General features: G+C 51.3%; 1 protein-coding gene across 2 annotated transcripts in view; it reads right to left on the bottom strand.

Moving 5' to 3' along the window:
* Positions 1-18,511, bottom strand: part of TMEM132C (transmembrane protein 132C) — a 316,599-nt gene that overhangs the window by 62,393 nt on the left and 235,695 nt on the right. For both annotated transcript variants that reach the window (XM_073888846.1, XM_073888847.1), the window contains one exon: positions 16,885-17,068. In XM_073888846.1, coding sequence (XP_073744947.1) covers positions 16,885-17,068 — 184 coding nt within the window. The remainder of the gene's footprint in view (positions 1-16,884; positions 17,069-18,511) is intronic.

The following is an 18,511-nucleotide window of genomic DNA, read 5'->3' as shown; positions in this document are numbered from 1 at the left end:
AATTAATTAAAGTTAGGTGAAGTTAAAAATTAAATTCCTCTGTCGCTCTAGCCAATTTTAAGTGCTTGATGATCTCAGGTAGCTAGTGACATACTGAACAGTGTGGACGAGGAACACTGTTACAGAAAGTATAACACAAAGGTTAACAACTGCTTTAAAAGCTTTAAACAGGAACGTTTCCTTCCCAGATCATAACTGAAACTCTGTAACACTTAGGAACACATGGAAGCTATACACATCATTTTAACTCACTGGTTCAATGTGGATATCGGTTGACCACCCACAAGGTGCTGAGTCCCATTAAAGAAGCTGGGGACACAGCAAGATGAGCCAGAGGGGTGACGGATGGTGGAAAGGTCAACAGAAACACATGTAACATCACGTCCGGTAGGGATGGGCGCTGCAAGGGGAAAACCACTCAGGGAAAAGGGGATGGTCTGCAGGAGGTCCTCACGGAGGAGGTGGCTTTGAGCAGAGACCTGGATGGAGCAAGGGAACAAGCCAGGAGAAATCCAAGGGCAGCTGTTCTTGGTCCTGGATGTGCACCTGAATCACCTACGGAGTGTTCAAGCACAGGTGCCTGACTCTCATGATGCTGATATCATTAACTTGGGGGTGGGTGTGGCCAGAAGGCTCCCCCTCCCCCACCACACCCCCAGCCCAGGGGATTCTAACGGGTGGTCCAGGCACCGCACCCCTGATCCAGGGAAGGGGTCTCCAGGTGCGCCGGCAGCACCCGTGTCACCTGGAGCTGGTTAGCGGTTGGTGCAGATTCTTGGGCCCCAGCCCCCAACCCACTGAGCCGGAGACCCCGTGTTTGCACCAGCCCTCCAGGGTGTGCTGCCCGCGCTTAGGGTTCAGAGCCACCCAAAGAGCCCATCCACTCTCCTTTCTTAGTCCACAACTGGCTTTTGAGTTCGCAGGCTGATTCATAAAAGCTGTCCATAGGACCCTGTGTGGCATGCAAACTCCATTGTTGTCTGAGAAATGAAGGGATAATGCTCTCAAATGGGGCCAGACACACATAGTATCTGTAAGGGAGGTCGGGATGGCTCCTCAGAATCCATTACGTCCACAGAGACACACGGTCTTTGTTCTTTCCCCAGAATATTTCCTTTTCCCTCCTGTGTAACAGTTACTCACAGTGAGTTACAAACTCACCCCCAGATCAACGCTCTAATATGTTTCCCACGTGGCCGTAATTATGGGGCCGCAGAGCACAGGTTGGTGCTTCCTTCACGTTGGCCTCGGGGTCACGAATCACACACCAGACAGCAAGAATAATGCACCTGCTTTCGGCTGGATACACTTGAGCAACAGGTGTTTACGGGCAGCTTCCGTGACTAAGTGATGGAGAAGACAACAGTCCTTCACCTCAGGGGGCTTATACTCGGGATGGGGAAGATAGACCTGGGCATACATTCACTCACTGGCAACCCCTTATTAAGCATATACTGTGTACCAGGCACAGGCGTAGATGGTACTGATGGAGTGACCCCTGCTCTCATGACGCTGACATCCCAGTGGGGAAACTCAGGCAAAGAACATATAAATAAGTATGCGATTTCCATCATGTTGTGAAGGAGAATCAAGGTGGTCAGGGCAGAGAGTTACTGAGCTGTGAGTTTAGGTAAGGTGACTGAAGTCTGCCAGAGGACATTTAAGTGGGGACCTGCCCAGTGTGAGGAGAAACGCAGCATGGAATATGGGGAGAGGCTCCAGGCACAGGAAACAGCCAGTTCAAAGGCCCTGGGGCTGCAGCACACAGGAAGGGGAGGGAGAGGTCATTAACTCAGAGAGTAGCCGTGGGCGGGACATGGAGGGCATCGAGGTCCCGGTGAGGCCCACGGCACAGACCAGGATCCCTCACTCTCTGATGTGGAGGCCTGACTCCCTGGCTGCTGGGTGCCGGGACGTGGACAGGAGCCCAGCCCTGCAGCAGGAACGCGTCCAAACCCTCTGAGGTTAGAGGCACGGGAACGGGAGAACCGGGCACGCAGGGGACATCCAAAGTGAATGTTCGGGATAATGTCCAGGATGCCAGCACACAGGGACGGCCTTTTACACCTGTTGTGTTCTTTGCTGTTTCCCCAGCCAGGCACTCAGCTGGCCTGCGGTGAATGGAGGGCAGAAGGTGGTCGAAGGTAAGGGGCTCGGGCCATGGTGAAGTGGGTGTGAACCCCAGTGGCCACACGGCCCACATTCAGGGAGGCAGGAGGGTGGTGGAGGCAGGCAGTAAGTAAGAACGTGAGATGGTTAAGGATAAAACAGTCATTTTATCAGATGTGATGGACCGGGGACTCGGAGCCTCCGTAGCATGGGGTCCTGGCAGGCAGCTGCCTGTGCTGTCAGGAGCAGGAGGGTCCGAGGAGACCCTCACGCCGTGAGTGAGCTTTGAGCTGACTCTGGAGTGCTGAGAAAGAGCCTTTCAGGAGGGGACCCAGCAAGGACAAAGATGCCCAGTGGGGCGGGTACAGCAGCCCCTAAAACACTGCCTACAGCGGTGGGTGCTTAGGAAGGAAAGGTTTGTGCTGGTGTTTGTCTTCTGCCCCGGGCTGGGGGGAGGTGGGGCCCGGGGCTTCCCTTCTGCTCCCCAGGCTGGGTGATGTGGGGGCCGGGGCATCCCTTCTGCTCCCCCCCCCCCGGCTGGGTGATGTGAGGGCTGGGGCTTCCCTTCTGGCCCCCGGGCTGGCTGTAAGGAGCTGAGGGTCCCCTTTTCCCAGCAGGTTGAGTGATGGAGGCACCGAGGTGAAGATTTACTTCTCCATGGCCCCAATTTTTAGCCCATTTTGGGTCACAGGCACCTCTCATTGGCTGGCGAGGTCGAAGAAGCCCTTCTCAGAATAAAGATTTTAAATGGATACAATAACAGAAAGGCTTACAGAAGGAACTAATTTCAGATCTAGTAATCCATGTCCTTCCGCATTACTGCACGAAGTCATAAGAGCTAGTGTCGAGTGTAAAAACGAGCATAATTTCAAATTAGCGACGAGTATGAATGGGACTTCAAGATACCTGTATCAGCTGTCCTTTGATGAGAACCCACAGCGCTCGCTCGGGGGTGGCTGCCGCAGCGTGCGGGCCTGCGGTCTGCGTTCCCCGGGAGGGAACACTGGGTTTCGGGCACAGGTTTGGGAGAGAAGGCGCAGCTCTCCCGGGGCAGGTTGCTCCACCTGCCTGAAGCTCTCTGGGACCGTGGGTCTTCTCTGTAGGGTCCCTCCCCCGCCAGGCCCCATTTTCTCACACTCCAGCGGGAGACTGGACTCTCCCAGGTGGGCGGGGTACGGTTCGCGGGGGGAGGGGGGGAAGTAGACTCGCTTCTCCGGGTGTGCTCCCCCCCCCCCGCCCCCGCCTCCAGCCGAGATGATTCTAACTGGCCGGTGGGTGAACATTTCTGTAGTAACCGCCATGGGTTACTGTAAGGTGAACGGAGGCACAGACGGGTCAAGTCACTCGTCCAGGGTCACACAGCCGCTCAGAGGAGGCGCTAGGACTCACGTCAACATACTTGGCTCCAGATTCCTATTCTATCCTGAACGCAGAGAAAATACTGACGGAATGGAAGAGTCGTGGCGCTGGGCACGGTGGAAAGGGCGAGGCCGGTGTGCAGAGGGCGTGTAGTCAGCCCGCGCGGGGCCCTGAGCTCTGTCCCGGGCTCGTCTCCCCGGGCCGTGGGCTCCCGCGGACCGCTGCCCGGCCCCGCCTTCTGCTGACATTCATGCGGGGATGTTGGATGATTTTTCTTTGTCTTTTTTCCCCTCATTTCTTTCTTGCTTCTATGTTCCCCACCTCTATGTCTTCTCCCCAATGAAGTTATCAAAATTTTTTTTAAGGATTTATTTATTCATTTTAGAGAGGGAGGGTGAGCGCGAGCGGGGGAGGAGCGGAGGGAGCGAGAGAATCTCGGGCAGACACCGCACTGAGCGTGGAGACTGACTAGGGCCCTATTTCACGACTGAGATCACAACCTGAGTTGGATGCTTAACTGACTGAGCCACCCAGGCGCCCCTGAAGTTATATAATCTTTAACACTGGAACACGTTTTACTTTCTAAGTAAAGTAAGTAAAACAACGGGAGAGTTGCCTGGGTGGCTCAGTCAGTTATGAGTCTGCCTTCGGCTCAGGTCATGATCCCCGGGGGGTCCTGGGATCGAGTCCCGCATTGGGCTCCCTGCTCAGTGGGGAGCCTGTTTCTCTCTCTCTCTCTGCCTGCCGCTCCCTGCTCATGCTCTCACTCTCCCTGTGTCAAATAAAGAAATAAAATCTTTAAAAGAAAGTAGAATAACAGGAAGTCTAAACTTGGACGAGGTCTGAGCATCCCTCTACGCCACGCCATGCTTTGCTGCTGGGGAAACCCAGCTGAGCTACTGGGGCCGGCAGCGCGAACACCAGCACCGACCGCTCCCACCGTCTGGGCATTTCCTCCTTTCTCGCGGGTGGTGGGTAAGGGGTCATTCCTCAGATAATTCATTGGTAACCCTGAAAACATTCCTTCCAAGTCAAAAACAGCTTCAGACCAGTCTCCAACTTGCTTTTTAGACAGAGACCCGTGCCAGTCAGCTGGAGGGAGGGGTATTTCTAAATTGAATTCCATAGTAAATCTCTAGCTGTGACAAGAACATACTTATTCTGCCCATATAGTTATTTTTCAACCCAGCAAACATTTTTCAATTGCCCGAGAGCATTGAAGCCATCCTTAAAACACTCTCGGGGGAGTCACAATATATAATTTCCAAGTAGGAAAAGGAGCATGAATTATCAGGGTAGGATGTTTCTGGGAAACAATAAAACATTTTTCTATTGTCTCTTTAAAAATAATATTCTCCAATCCCCGTCAAAAGAGGCGTCTCTCAGTTCTTTGAAATGTCTGCTGATGCCTTCTCGAACCGGGACGATATTGCCGACAGGCTTCCCCATGGACCCCCAAGCAGAGCGAAACCATTCATCACTTGCAGATTGACAAGCGGGTCCAAGAGCATCTCGACAATCCCCCCGCCTGCCAGTGCCCGTTCCCCCCCCACATCGGGTTCTGCGAACTTAGCAGGGAAAGGATGCGAAGAGCTGCCGCAGGACGCTGTCGGGTAGAACAATCCAGCCACCAGGTTCAGAGACCCCCAAAAGATCCCATAACCTGTACCTTCAGTGTTAATTCTCTATGAAGAGAGGATGAACATGGCCAGGACCCCTTCCTGACCATGTTTGCTTCTGAGGACGATCGTGAACTAGAAGGGAGCATGGAGCCTGCTTCCCTCAGGGTCCTGGCTGGAGACAGGGGGCCGCCTCAAAGGGCTGGGTCAGAGGATGGGTAATGACGGGCCCCCAACAGAGCTGTGGGCAGGAGCAGAGGGAGTAGCCGGGGATGGTGCGGCTGGGAGCTCTTAGGAGCCCCAGATCCAGGGGCAGGGGGAGGCAGCCAGTTTCTGGAGCCCAGAGGAAGGAGAACCACGGAAAGCAGGGTCCCCCACAGGACAGGAGCTGTAGGCTGAGAAGACCATGCCTCTGGCGGACTTGCAGCAAGATGAAGAGGGACGACGACATCAACATAGCTTTTTGGGGTCATAATTCAACCGACAACAGGAGCCTCCGTCTCTCTCTGGCTCTGTCCAATCACCCCCCATGCCTCCCGCTGGCTGGACCCCACCAGAAGCCAGAGGGCCAGAGGGGCTGGAGGCTACAGTCCACAGAGGCCAGCCCCCCAGGGCCCGAAGCTGAGCAGAGCAGGAGGGCAAACTGCTGCCTCCCCCCCCCCCCCCCCCCCCCCCCACCGGCCATCCTCCTCTGCTGCACACTTGGTCCAGGGCTCCCCGCATTTCTCAAGCCTTAATCAATCTCCGTGACGCCCCAGAGAGGTGAGGATTAAGATCATCATTCTGCAGATGTGAGAACAAGTACCAATCTCTTCTTTAAACAGCCCTGGCGACAGCCACTTTATTTTAAATTTGATTTTATGCGGAGAGATGTGGACACGTTCTAGGAATTTTGAAAGCTTTATATAAGGGAAAAAAACCCCAAATTCCCACCATGTTTCAGGGGTCAAGGAAAATGATTTCATCTTAAGTTTGCAAAGGCAAAAAATGGCGACGTTTGAAACTCTTCAAAATTTGGTGTCAGTCTCGCCACCTCCCAGGAAACTCCATCTGGGACTCAGTCAGTCCTGGAGCAAAGGGTCTCTTCCTACACCTGCCCAAATGAAGGGTTCCTGCTTACTCTAGACTATCCATTAAATTTAGTTTTTTATTTTTAAATAAACACTAGGGAGAAACACGGAGGCACTCACAGAATGAGAAACACGCTCCACTGCTTTGCCCTGCGTCACCTGTCTTCAGGTAACAGCATCTTACTGATACCTGGTCCTGTCCTGTGAGCTGTCTACCTGTCCGCTGTCTGTTGGCATCCCCAGAGCGTAGGTACCCTCAGAGTGTCCGCTTCCCCAGAACATCAGCCTCTCCTAGAGTGTGAGCCCCCCTCAGCGTCAGCATCCCCAGAGTGTGGGTACTCCCAGACTGTTAGCACCCCCAAGCTGTCGGCACCCCCAGAGTGTGCATGCAGTGTGGGCAGGGCCTGGGCCGGGGACTGGAGGGAGGGGTGCTTGAGGCCACAGAGCTGAGACCTGGGGCTTTCCTGCCTCCAAGCAAAGAAAGGACCCTTTGCCAAGAAAGCGGGAAAGGGGTGAGTGAATGTCGGCTTTGCAGGTCAGTGCTCTCCACACAAAGTAGTGCCAAGGGACCATGTGGCTCAGAGACTCCTGCCTCGATGGCTCACTTTGAAGGAAAGCTGAAGCCCTTCCCCCTTCCCATCTCATCTACTCCCCGGGAGCTGGAGCCTGCAGCTGAGGGGGATCCAAGGGCACTGATGAGTCGTGGATTCCTGCCTTTCTCACCTGGATGAGGAAGGAGTTTGAGAAGGCCTGATTTGAAGGTGAGAACTTCCCTAACAAGGCATCTTTCCCAACTGGCAGTCCTCTATTTGACCTTTCTGATGTTTGTATTTCTTTAGAATGAGCGACCACTGGGGGGAGTTTACTTAATTTTTTCCAAGACCTGACCACTTGACTCACCAACCGCTAACAGGTAATATACAGATTTCCTTCTTGTTTACTTTTTTTTTTTTTTAAAGCTTCTCATCTCTTAGTCAAGCTTCAGTTGTATTTGTTAGTTGATTCCAATAAAATTTGACATTTTGGCGACTTAAAACTGTACTAAAGTTCATTCTAGAAAATAAAAAACCAATTTTGAAAATAGTGAAACTGAGACTAGAAGTTGCTCCAAACTGCCTTACTTGCTGGCTGCCTGTCATCATAGTTCCAAACTTCTCACACTGCTCTGCACAGTTGAGGTCAAACCGTACCTTGCAGGGGATGCAAACTGAGGACATCACTGAGCACCTAAATACAGACCTGCTGTCTCTGCCCCAGGGCAGCCACGTGAGTCCGTCAAAATTCGTTGGGATGAAGCCAGTTCAAATTCATTTACAGTTACTTGCAAACAAAGGGATTCTGGGTATGACATAAGTAGTTACTCCATTTTACCTTAAAAGCATTACAAAAACACAATAATCACATCTTGCTTGGAAGAGGGCTTTCTTGTGGCCCCTTGGAAAGTATGGCAAAATAGTATCCCCTATCCTTACCATGATTTTACTTTTAACAGTATCTGAAAGCCTTATCTTTTTAAACTAGGTAGGACAGGAGCTAATCATGTACACCCTAGAAGTGATGCTGATGTTCCAGGTCACAGGTCTGCTAACTTCCTCCCTAAAGGGCCAGATGGAAAGTATTTTCGGGTTTGCCAGCCAAGAGGCAACACGGAGCCTATTAAGAAGCCCCTTATAGGGAGAGGGAAAGATGGCGGAGGAGTAGGGGACCCTATTTCAACTGGTCCCCGGAATGGAGCTGGATATCTGCCAGACCACTCTGAGCACCCACGAAACCAGCCTGAGATGTAAGAAGATCTGCATCTCTACGAACAGAATATCGCAGGCGGTTGGTTTCGAGGTATGAAGCCGTGGGGAGCCGTGATTCCGCGGCGGATATCGGAGGATAAACGGCAGCGGGAGGGAGCCTGGCCGTGGGGATCCTGCACCGCCGGTGAGCGACAGCCTTGCGCGCTGGGGACCGGGCACCGGGCACAGACTCGCAGACCCGTAGCGGCGGGGAAAGGACTTCAGGGCAGCCCCCGCGGCAGAAACCCGGAGCGGTCGCGGTCACGCCTGTGAACTGGGGGCGGCTGGCGGTTTTAGAAGCACAAGGGCAGAGACGTGCCCCGACCTGGAGGCAGGACTGGGGGCGCTGCGGAGGGGCGCACAACCCAGGACGCTGCAGGTTATAGCAGCGCGGACAGAAATGGAGAGAGTGTGGCCTGGAGAGCTCACTGAAGAACAGACTGCGGTCTCTCTGCTCTGAGGCAGAGGGTTGGAAACGGTCTCTTCTGCTCTGCCTCGCGGAAGAGACGCGGAAAGCCGCCAGGAAAAGCCGCCAGAGTACAAAAGCCCCAAAAACTGATTCCCGTTGAGCCCATCCCCCGCCACAGGGGGGCAGGGCAACTCCGCCCAAACAGGGTTGCCTGAGTAACAGCAAGGCAGGCCCCTCCCCCAGAAGACAGGCTGGGAAAACAAGAGGCCAGCGCCCCTAAGGTCCCAAGAAAACAGATGCATCTTGCTTGGGTTCTGGTCAATAATCCCTCAAACACCCATCAACAGAATGACTAGGAGGAGGAACCCCCAAAATAGAAAAGACTCAGAGATCATGACTTATGCTGCAGATTTACAGATGGATGCAGATATAACCAAGATGTCGGAGATGGAATTCAGGCTAGTAACGGTGAAGACAATGGCTGGAATGGAGAAAGCAATTAGTGGCAACAAGGAGTCTCTAAGGGCAGAAATGAAAGCTGAATTGGCAGAACTTAAAACTGCTATCAATGAGATCCAATCCAATCTAGATAATCTAACAGCTAGGGTAACTGAGGCAGAAGAACGAATAAGCGACCTGGAAGACAATATAATAGATAAAAAGGGAAAAGAGGAGCCCAGGGAAAAACAACTCAGAATCCATGAAAATAGAATCAGAGAAATAAGCGACACCATGAAGCATTCCAATATCAGAATAATTGGAATCCTGGAGGAAGTGGAGAGAGAGAGAGAGAGGACTAGAAGATGTATTTGAGCATATCGTAGCTGAGAACTTCCCTAATCTGGGGAATGAAACAAACATTCGCATCCTAGAGGCAGAGAGGACCCCTCCCAAGATCAAGGAAAACAGGCCAACACCCAGGCATGTAATAGTAAAACTCGCAAATCTTAGAGCCAAGGAAACCATCTTAAGGGCAGTTAGGGGGAAGAGATTCCTTACGTACAGAGGGAGGAACATCAGAATAACGTCAGACCTATCCACAGAGACCTGGCAAGCCAGAAAGGCCTGGCAAGGCATATTCAGGGTACTAAACGAGAAGAACATGCAGCCAAGAATACTTCATCTGGCAAGGCTGTCATTTAGAATGGATGGAGAGATGCAGAGCTTCCAGGACCGGCAGAAGCTGAAAGAATATGTGACCACTAAGCCGGCCCTGCAAGAAATATTAAGGGGGTTCTATAAAAGGAGAAAGACCCCAAGAGTGATATACAACAGAAATTTACAGGGACAATCTATAAAAACAACGTCTTCACAGGCAACATGATGACAATTAATTCACATCTTTCAATAATCACTCTCAACGTGAATGGCCTAAATGCTCCCATAAAACAGCACAGGGTTGCAGATTGGATAAAAAAACAGGACCCATCCATATGCTGCCTACAAGAGACTCATTTTGAACCTAAAGATACATCCAGACTGAAGGTGAAGGGATGGAGACCCATTTTCCATGCCAGTGGACCTCAAAAGAAAGCTGGGGTAGCAATTCTTATATCAGAGAAATTAGATTTTAAACTATAGTCTATAATTAGAGACACAGAAGGACATTGTCATTCTTAAAGGGTCTATCCAATAAGAAGATCTAACAATTGTAAATATCTATGCCCCCAACATGGGAGCAGCCATCTACATAAGGTAACTGTTAACCAAAATAAAGTCATATTGATAACAACACGTTAATTGTAGGAGACCTCAATACTCCACTCTCAGCAATGGACAGATCATCTAAGCAGGAAATCAACAAGGAAACAAGAGCTTTGAATAATACACTGGACCAGATGGACCTCATAGATATTCCACCCCAAACATTCCATAGAACATTCCACCCTAAAACAACAGAATACTCATTCTTCTCGAGTGCACATGGAACTTTCTCCAGAGTAGACCACATACTGGGTCACAAATCAGGTCTCAACTGATACCAAAAGACTGAAATTATTCCCTGCATATCCTCAGACCACAATGCTTTAAAACTGGGACTCAGTCACAGGAAAAAATTTGGCAGAAATTCAAACACTTGGAAGCTAAAGACCACTCTGCTCAAGAATGCTTGGGTCAACGAGGAAATCAAAGAAGAACTTAAACAATTCATGGAAATCAATGAGAATGAAAACACATCGGTCCAAAACCTATGGGATACTGCAAAGACAGTCCTAAGGGGGACATACATAGCCATCCAAGCCTCACTCAAAAAGACAGAAAAATCCCGAATTCACCAACTAACTCTACACCTTTAAGAACTAGAGAAAAAGCAACAAACGATGCCTAAACCATGCATTAGAAGAGAAATAATTAAAATTAGAGCAGAGATCAATGAATTAGAAACCAGAAACACAGTAGATCAGATCAACGAAACTAGAAGTTGCTTCTTTGAAAGAGTTAATAAGATTGATAAACCACTGGCCAGACTTATCCAAAAGAAAAGAGAAAGGACCCAAATTAATAAAATTATGAATGAAAGGGGAGAGATCATGACTAACACCAAGGAAATAGAAACAATTATTAGAAATTACTATCAACAACTATATGCCAATAAACTGAGCAATCTGGATGAAATGGAGGCCTTCCTGGAAACCTATAAGCTGCCAAGACTGAAACAGGAAGAAATTGACAACCTGAATAGGCCAATAACCAGTAACGAGATTGAAGCAGTGATCAAAAACCTCCCAAAAAACAAGAGTCCAGGGCCTGATGGATTCCCTGGGGAATTCTACCAAACATTCAAAGAAGAAATAATACCTATTCTACTGAAGCTGTTTCAAAAAACAGAAACAGAAGGAAAACTTCCAAACTCATTTTATGAGGCCAGCATTACTTTAATCCCCAAACCAGGCAAAGACCCCATCAAAAGGAGAATTTCAGACCGATATCCGTGATGAATATGGATTCCAAAATCCTCAACAAAATCCTAGCTAATAGGATCCAACAATACATTAAAAGGATCATCCACCACGACCAAGTGGGATTTATCCCTGGGATTAAAGGGTGGTTCAACATTCGCAAATCAATCAATGCGATAGAACACATTAATAAGAAGAAGGAGAAGAACCATATGGTCCTCTCAATTGATGCAGAAAAAGCATTTGACAAAATACAACAACCTTTCCTGATTAAAACTCTTCAGAGTACAGGGATAGAGGGAACATTCCTCAAGTTCATAAAATCCATCTATGAAAAACCCACAGCAAATATCATCCTCAATGGGGAAAAGCTGAGAGCCTTTCCCTTAAGATCAGGAACACGTCATGGATGCCCACTCTTGCCACTATTGTTCAACATAGTACTAGAAGTCCTAGCAACAGCACTCAGACAACAAAAAGAAGTAACAGTTATTCAAATTGGCAAAGAAGTCAAACTCTCTCTTTTCACAGACGACATGATACCAAAATACTCCACCCCCAAATTACTAGAACTCATACAGCAATTCAGTAATGTGGCAGGATACAAAATCAATGCACAGAAATCAGTTGCTTTCTTATACACTAACAATGCAACTGTAGAAAGAGAAATTAGAGAAACGATTCCATTTCCAATTCCACCAAAAACCGTAAGATACCTCGGAATAAACCTAACCAAAGAGGTAAAGGGTCTATACTCTAGGAACTACCGAACACTCATGAAAGAAATTGAAGAAGACACAAGAAGATAGAAAAATATCCCATGCTCATGGATTGGAAGAATAAACATTGTTAAAATGTCTATGCTACCCAGAGCAATCTATACCTTCAATGCCATCCCGATTAAAATTCCAATGACATTTTTCAAAGTGTTGGAACAAACAATCTTACAATTTGTATGGAATCATAAAAGACCCCGAATCGCCAAGGAAATTTTGAAAAAGAAAAACAAAGCTGGGGGCATCACGTGGCCCGATTTCAAGCTATATTATAAAGCTGTGATCACCAAGACAGCACAGTACTGGCACAAAAACAGACACATAGACCAATGGAACAGAATAGAGGACCTAGATATGGACCCGCAACTCTATGGTCAAATAATCTTTGACAAAACAGGAAAAAACATGCCATGGAAAAAAGACAGTCTCTTCAACAAATGGTGCCGGGAAAATTGGACAGCCACATGCAGAAGAATGAAACTCGACCATTCTCTAACACCATTCACAAAGATAAACTCAAAGTGGATGAAAGACCTCAATGTGAGACAGGAATCCATCAAAATCCTAGAGGAGAACATACGCAGTAACCTCTTTGACACCGCCCACAGCAAATTCAAGTTACATCTCCAAATGCTAGTGAAACAAAAGCAAAAATGAACTTTTGGGACTTCATCAAGATAAAAAGCTTCTGCACAGCAAAGGAAACAGTCAACAAAACAAAGAGGCAACCCACAGAATGGGAGAAGATATTTCCAAATGACACGATAGATAAAGGGCTGGTATCCAAGATCTATAAAGAACTTCTCCAAACTCAACACCCAAAAAACAAATAATCAAGTCAAAAAGTGGGCAGAAGATATGAAAAGGCACTTCTCTGAAGAAGACATACAAATGGCTAACAGACACATGAAAAAATGTTCATCATCATGAGCCATCAGGGAAATTCAAATCAAAACCACATTGAGATACCACCTTACACCAGTTAGAGTGGCAAAAATGGACAGGGAAAGAAACAACAAATGTTGAAGAAGTTGTGGAGAAAGGGGAACCCTCTTACACTGTTGGGGGGAATGCAAGTTGGTGCAGCCACTTTGGAAAACAGTGTGGAGGTTCCTCAAAAATTGAAAAATAGAGCTACCCTATGACCCAGCAAATGCACTCCTGGGTATTTACCCCAAAGACACAGATGTAGTGAAAAGAAGGGCCATATGCACCCCAATGTTCATAGCAGCAATGTCCGCAATAGCCAAACTGTGGAAAGAGCCGAGATGCCCTTCAACAGACGAATGGATAAAGAAGATGTGGTCCATATATACAATGGAGTATTACTCAGCCATCAGAAAGGATGAATACCCAACTTGTACCTCAACATGGATGGGACTGGAGGAGGTTATGCTAAGTGAAATAAGTCAAGCAGAGCAAGTCAATTATCACATGGTTTCACTTATTTGTGGAACATAATAGCATGGAGGACATTAGGAGAAGGAAGGGAAAAATGGGGGGGGGATCGGAGGGAGAGATGAACCATGAGAGACTATGGACTCTGAGAAACAAACAGCGTTCTAGAGGGGAGGGGGGGGATGGGTGAGCCCGGTGGTGGGTATTAAGGAGGGCCCGTGCTGCATGGAGCACTGGGTTAACGAAAACAATGGATCGTGGATCACCACATCAAAAACGAATGATGTATTGTTTGGTGACTAACATAACATAATAAAACTGAAAAAAAAAAAAAAAAAAAGAAGCCCCTTATATAACCGCTTCCAATGCAGCTACTTGGAAATACAAAAACCATTCCCAGCTTGCAAGGTGGACAAAAACAGACAGCGGACTGAGCCTGCCTTTGGGGGCACACACGCCCCAGGCTCCGCCAATCAGAGCATTCGGCTTCAGCGATTGGCTTCGGGCTGGCCACGTGCCCCGAGCCGAGCCAATCAGTGCTCCTCAGAGCGAGTCCCAGGAGATCGCCCTGAGTGTTGGCCGCCAGGCTTTGCTCTTCTCCTGCTGGACGCCAGGCTCTGATGGAGTCAGCCCAGCACTGCCCGGGGCCACCCTGGGGACAAGCCTCGGGCGCGGTGACTCTAACCGGGCGCGGCACGCAGAGGAAAGCGGAAGGGGAAGCCAGCTTCCGTGCTGACATCGTTTGCTCCGCGCACAGTCTACAGCCCCGCAGCGCTGACCTAACTCGCCCTCTAGAGTCACCCAAGTCAGGCCTCCGGAATGAGGCTCTGCGCGTGAGCACGATCTCTGGGGGATCTCAACACGCATGAGCTCGAGACCCCTTTTCTAGACGGTTCGGTTCCGCGAACCCCGTGGGCGTCGGGCTGGGGGTGGTCTGTGTCACTGAAGAGCTCTGGCTGATCTGTTTCCGGGAACCCATCGTGCAGTTCAGCCAAGTGGGGCTCTTGCCCACAAGCTCTTAGCAAGGCAGGCTGGTAGCAGCAATAGGAGAGTAACGGCTTTGGTGCTTCTCAGTCTCCAGCTCTGGCTGCACCGTGGAACCACCCACGGGTGCCTGCCTCCCACCCCCGGGGGTCCTCACTGAATTTGTCAGGTTGGGGCCCCAACAATCATTTCTAAGGCCTCCTAGGTGATTCACAGGTGCAGCCAGAGTTGAGACACCACTCTTTCTGTTCTGCTGTGGTAGGGATTGGTACGTGTTTTCCAGAAAGGGCCGTCAGTGCACACTTAAGCCGTGGTGGACCACTCCTCACCTGCCACGGCTGCTCGTTCTTCCTGTGGCCAACCAAAGCGGCCACAGACCACGCAGAGCTGGATGGGCGTGGCTGCGTGCCCCTAAAACTTGACTTAGAGAAATAAGCAGAGGCTGGGTGTGGTCCTGAGATCGTACTTTGCTGTGTCCTGTCCACAGAGTGACTTCGTTATTTGCATAAAAGGCATTTCAACTCCTTGCACGCCAGGTATCAGGAGGGGCCGTGTGTCCGTTTGCTGCCCGGTGTCCATTCTCAAGCTTTCTAGCGAAACAATACTGAAAACTCTCTGCTCTCAAACTCACGTGGTTTGTGCGGCTGACCCATGTCTTGGTTTGGGCTTTCCTGGAAAGATTCCACTGCAAGTGGTTTATTGTGAGGTGCGGGCAGCACTGGTCAGGGAGTGGGAAGTGGGACAAGGCACACGGGACCACGGCGGGCATTACCCGGCAAGGGACCACGGGCTGTGATTGCAGCCTAGTTGCGCTGGGCCGGGCGGAGGCAGCACTGTGGAGCCCCTGCCTCACAGCCAACTCCCAGGCGGGCCCAGGGAGCTGGACTCAGTCTGCCCGCTCCCGGGAGCTGCAGTGCGGAGAGCTTCCTGGATGGGGGTATGCCGATCCCTCAGTGCTTGTGCCCTGCTGCACAGGTGGGAAGGACAGCTTTGGGCGCCAGGCAGAACTCTCAGGCGAAAATGAGCTGGTACTTGAGGTGGAAGGCGAGGCGAGAGCAGGGCAGGCGACCCACAGCGTCTGTTCCAACCCGCGCAGACTCTGGGGGTGTAAGCCCCCGTCACGGGGGCTGCTTCAGGGAGACAGCATGACCCCAGAGGAGTCGTCGTGGCAGTGAAACCTTTGTCGGGGTTTCTGGAAATGAGCCAGGTGCCCTTCCTGGGCTCGAGGCTTGAACCGTTTGGCAGGAGTATCAGCTGCCATCATGAGTAGATGCAGAGGGAAGCCAAGAGGCAGAATAAAACAGTCCTGGAGACGGAGCTGAGTCCTAATCTGGCAGATGGGAGGCCAGGACGGATCCTGGACTCGGAGTCGCACAAGCCAGAAGATTCTCGCTGTGCTTACGCCAACTGGGTGGTGTTTCGTCACATGGAACCCAACGAATCCTAATTGATACATTTCCCAGCTTGGTATCAGTGAAGCCTGCTTATGCCAAAGCTGAACAGAAATTAGTTTTACAATTTCTGTGCCAGGCTCCATGTGAGGGAGGGCGAATTCTGGCAAAGACACTTGTAGCTGAACGTCAAAGGACTCTCCACGCACCTCTGAAACGCTATCCTCTTGGACCTCCTGGCAGGGCGTCTCCGTGGGGCGGTGCTGAGCACAGCAGGTGGAGGTGAGCGACCACAGAGCAAAACTGCCGTGTGGCTTCTCACAATCCTCTCTCCCTTGCTCGTTCCCAGCGGTCACAGGGTCGAGCCAGAAGTCACACCTGGGTCTGTGTGGACTGTGTCCATGCCGTGGTCCGTGTGGGTCAAGGCCATGTTGATGCACCACGCAGTGAGGCATAGACCGTGGTGCTCAACCAGCCCTTCCCCTGCACCCTCTGGAGATCTGACAGGGCCACAGGACTCCTTAGGACTAACAGCGGGTGTGTGGTGGGGAGAGAGTCACATGTCATTTCCAGGCCATTGCTTAGAAAAGCATGTGACTCTCCAACCGCCCCTTCCTCTGTCACGGAGACCATGAAGGCCACGTATTCCTGATGTTATAGCTGTAAGACGGTGAAGGGCCCATCCATCGAGGCCCCCAAGAGCCCGCATGGAGCAGAGGCCCCTACCACTTTGGCTGTGCAACGTTAGCCAGAATCACTGGGGTCGTGTGCAGCACCTGAACCTCTGCTGTCGTTTGCCATGACCGCCCTGCCTGGCTCCTCTGCTGATTATGCAAAGTGGCCTCACGTCTCCTTCTAACAGGGAACAGAAGGCCAGACAGGGAACAAGGCCAGACAGGACTGGGGCAACTAGAGGCGAAGGAAGTCCGTAACAAACTGGGATGCAGTTAGAGTGAGAGTTGTGAGGGAAGCAGGAAGGTAACCAAGGTTCAGACATGATACAGTGACTCCCCGAGGCACCGGCACCAGCGTCCTGGGCCAGAAGGAAGCCCTCAGGGGCGCCGTTGGGCCCACACAGGTCTTACCGTGGCCAGGGGAACGATACCAGCCAGGTCCTTCTGGCTGATGAAGATCTCGGACACGGCGCTGTCTGTGGTCGCTCTCCGTGGATATTCCACCTGCCAGGCGATGGGCTGTGTCCCCGAGAGGCTGCTGAAGCTGGCTATTTCGAAGTTCATCTGCACGACCTCGCTGAACAAGCTGCTGCTTCTGCAAAAGGAGCAAAGGAGAATGGCTTTGAGCCGACTTTGTCCCATGGAAGGGTCCTTCTCTCTCTCTGCCCACGCCCCCGTCACAGCTGCACCTAGAGTCTAAGGAAAAAGCCAGCACCTTTCCGGGGCAGCCCCTGGACGGGGCGCCACCCCCACATTAAGGGCTGTGGATGGCTGGGACGGAGCAGCACCCACAGCGGGAGGAGCTGAGAGAGTCTGAGCACGGGGTGTTGACCGGTGTCTTACGACTCCTCCGACCACCAGGAACCCGTCGGCCCCATCCCTGCAGGATGAGCCTGGAGGACCTGGGACCTAAATGGACTCCTTTTCAGCTCAGTTCCACGGCTGTGCCCGGCACTGCAGGTCCAGCGTTTCCTCTGGTTCTAGAGAGGCAGAGAAGCACAGAAGGGCCCTGGGCGCTCCCCTGCAGCTGGATGCAGCCCCGACGGGGGTCAGACCCCTCCTCGGGGACGCAGACCGCGAAGCCTGTGAGGACGCGGCCGCTGCAGGGGGGTCCGGGCAGGTGTGGGCTCCTGGCTCTTCTGGGGCAGCAGTGGGGGCGGTTCACGCTCATGGGCCCTCGGGCCCCGGTGCCAGGGGACGGGACGAGTGTTTCTGTGCAGGAGCCCCGCAGAGCCGGCCGGTGTCCTGCCTCCTTCAACCCCAGATGCCTTGTCCCCGGCTCGTGTCAGTGGCGCTCCTGGAGATGGTGTGAACTGCCTCGCATCCTCTAGCACACCCCCTTCTGTCTCGAGGGAGGGGCTCGTTGGCTAATGGGACTCTCCAGTGCCCAACGAAGCCTTCCAATCAATACCCTAAATCTGAGGGGACCCCACAGAGCTGTATTTTGAGCAAGCTTGCCCCAGTGATCGTGACGCTTTTGGAACTAGCGAAGGTCTAAGCTTCTCATTTTTCAGACAACGAAATTAAGGCCCAGAAAGGGGAAAGGCTTGCTCACCACCACACAGAGCCACATGGAAGGTGGCATCTCTGGACCCCCTGTCCCGTGTCCTCCTCCACGGCAGCTGGGGGTCAAGTGAGGAATCACAGGACACCGAGCGAGTGGCTCCTGTGCAGGGGGCAGCAAACAGAGGCCCGGGGGCCGAATGCAGCCTGCTGCCCATTCTCATAAGTCATTTCACTGGAACACGGCCCCGTGTGTGCGTTTACGTTTGCCTCTGGGGCTTCTGTGCCGCAAGAGCATGGTTGGGCAAGGGCACTAGGTAGTGGATGGCCGCCGGCGCCCCAAGTCTTTATCTATGCCTTCATGGAAAAAGTTTGCCGGCCCTCGTTTTAGGAGGTCAGGAAAGGGGAACTTGGAGAGGTTCCTGGAGCTGTTGAACCGATAAAGTTGTCACTGGTGGAAATGACAAGGAAGGGCTTTCCAGGCATGCAGTGGGGTCTGTAGGGTGGGCAGGATTCTGAGGAGCTGGGCACTGCA

This window comes from Callorhinus ursinus, unplaced genomic scaffold, assembly GCF_003265705.2.
Source record: "Callorhinus ursinus isolate GAN/ISIS: 27379988/994484 unplaced genomic scaffold, GSC_fseal_2.0 scaffold97, whole genome shotgun sequence".
In the NCBI taxonomy this organism is placed as follows: domain Eukaryota; kingdom Metazoa; phylum Chordata; class Mammalia; order Carnivora; family Otariidae; genus Callorhinus; species Callorhinus ursinus.
This window is presented reverse-complemented; position numbering and strand designations above follow the sequence as displayed.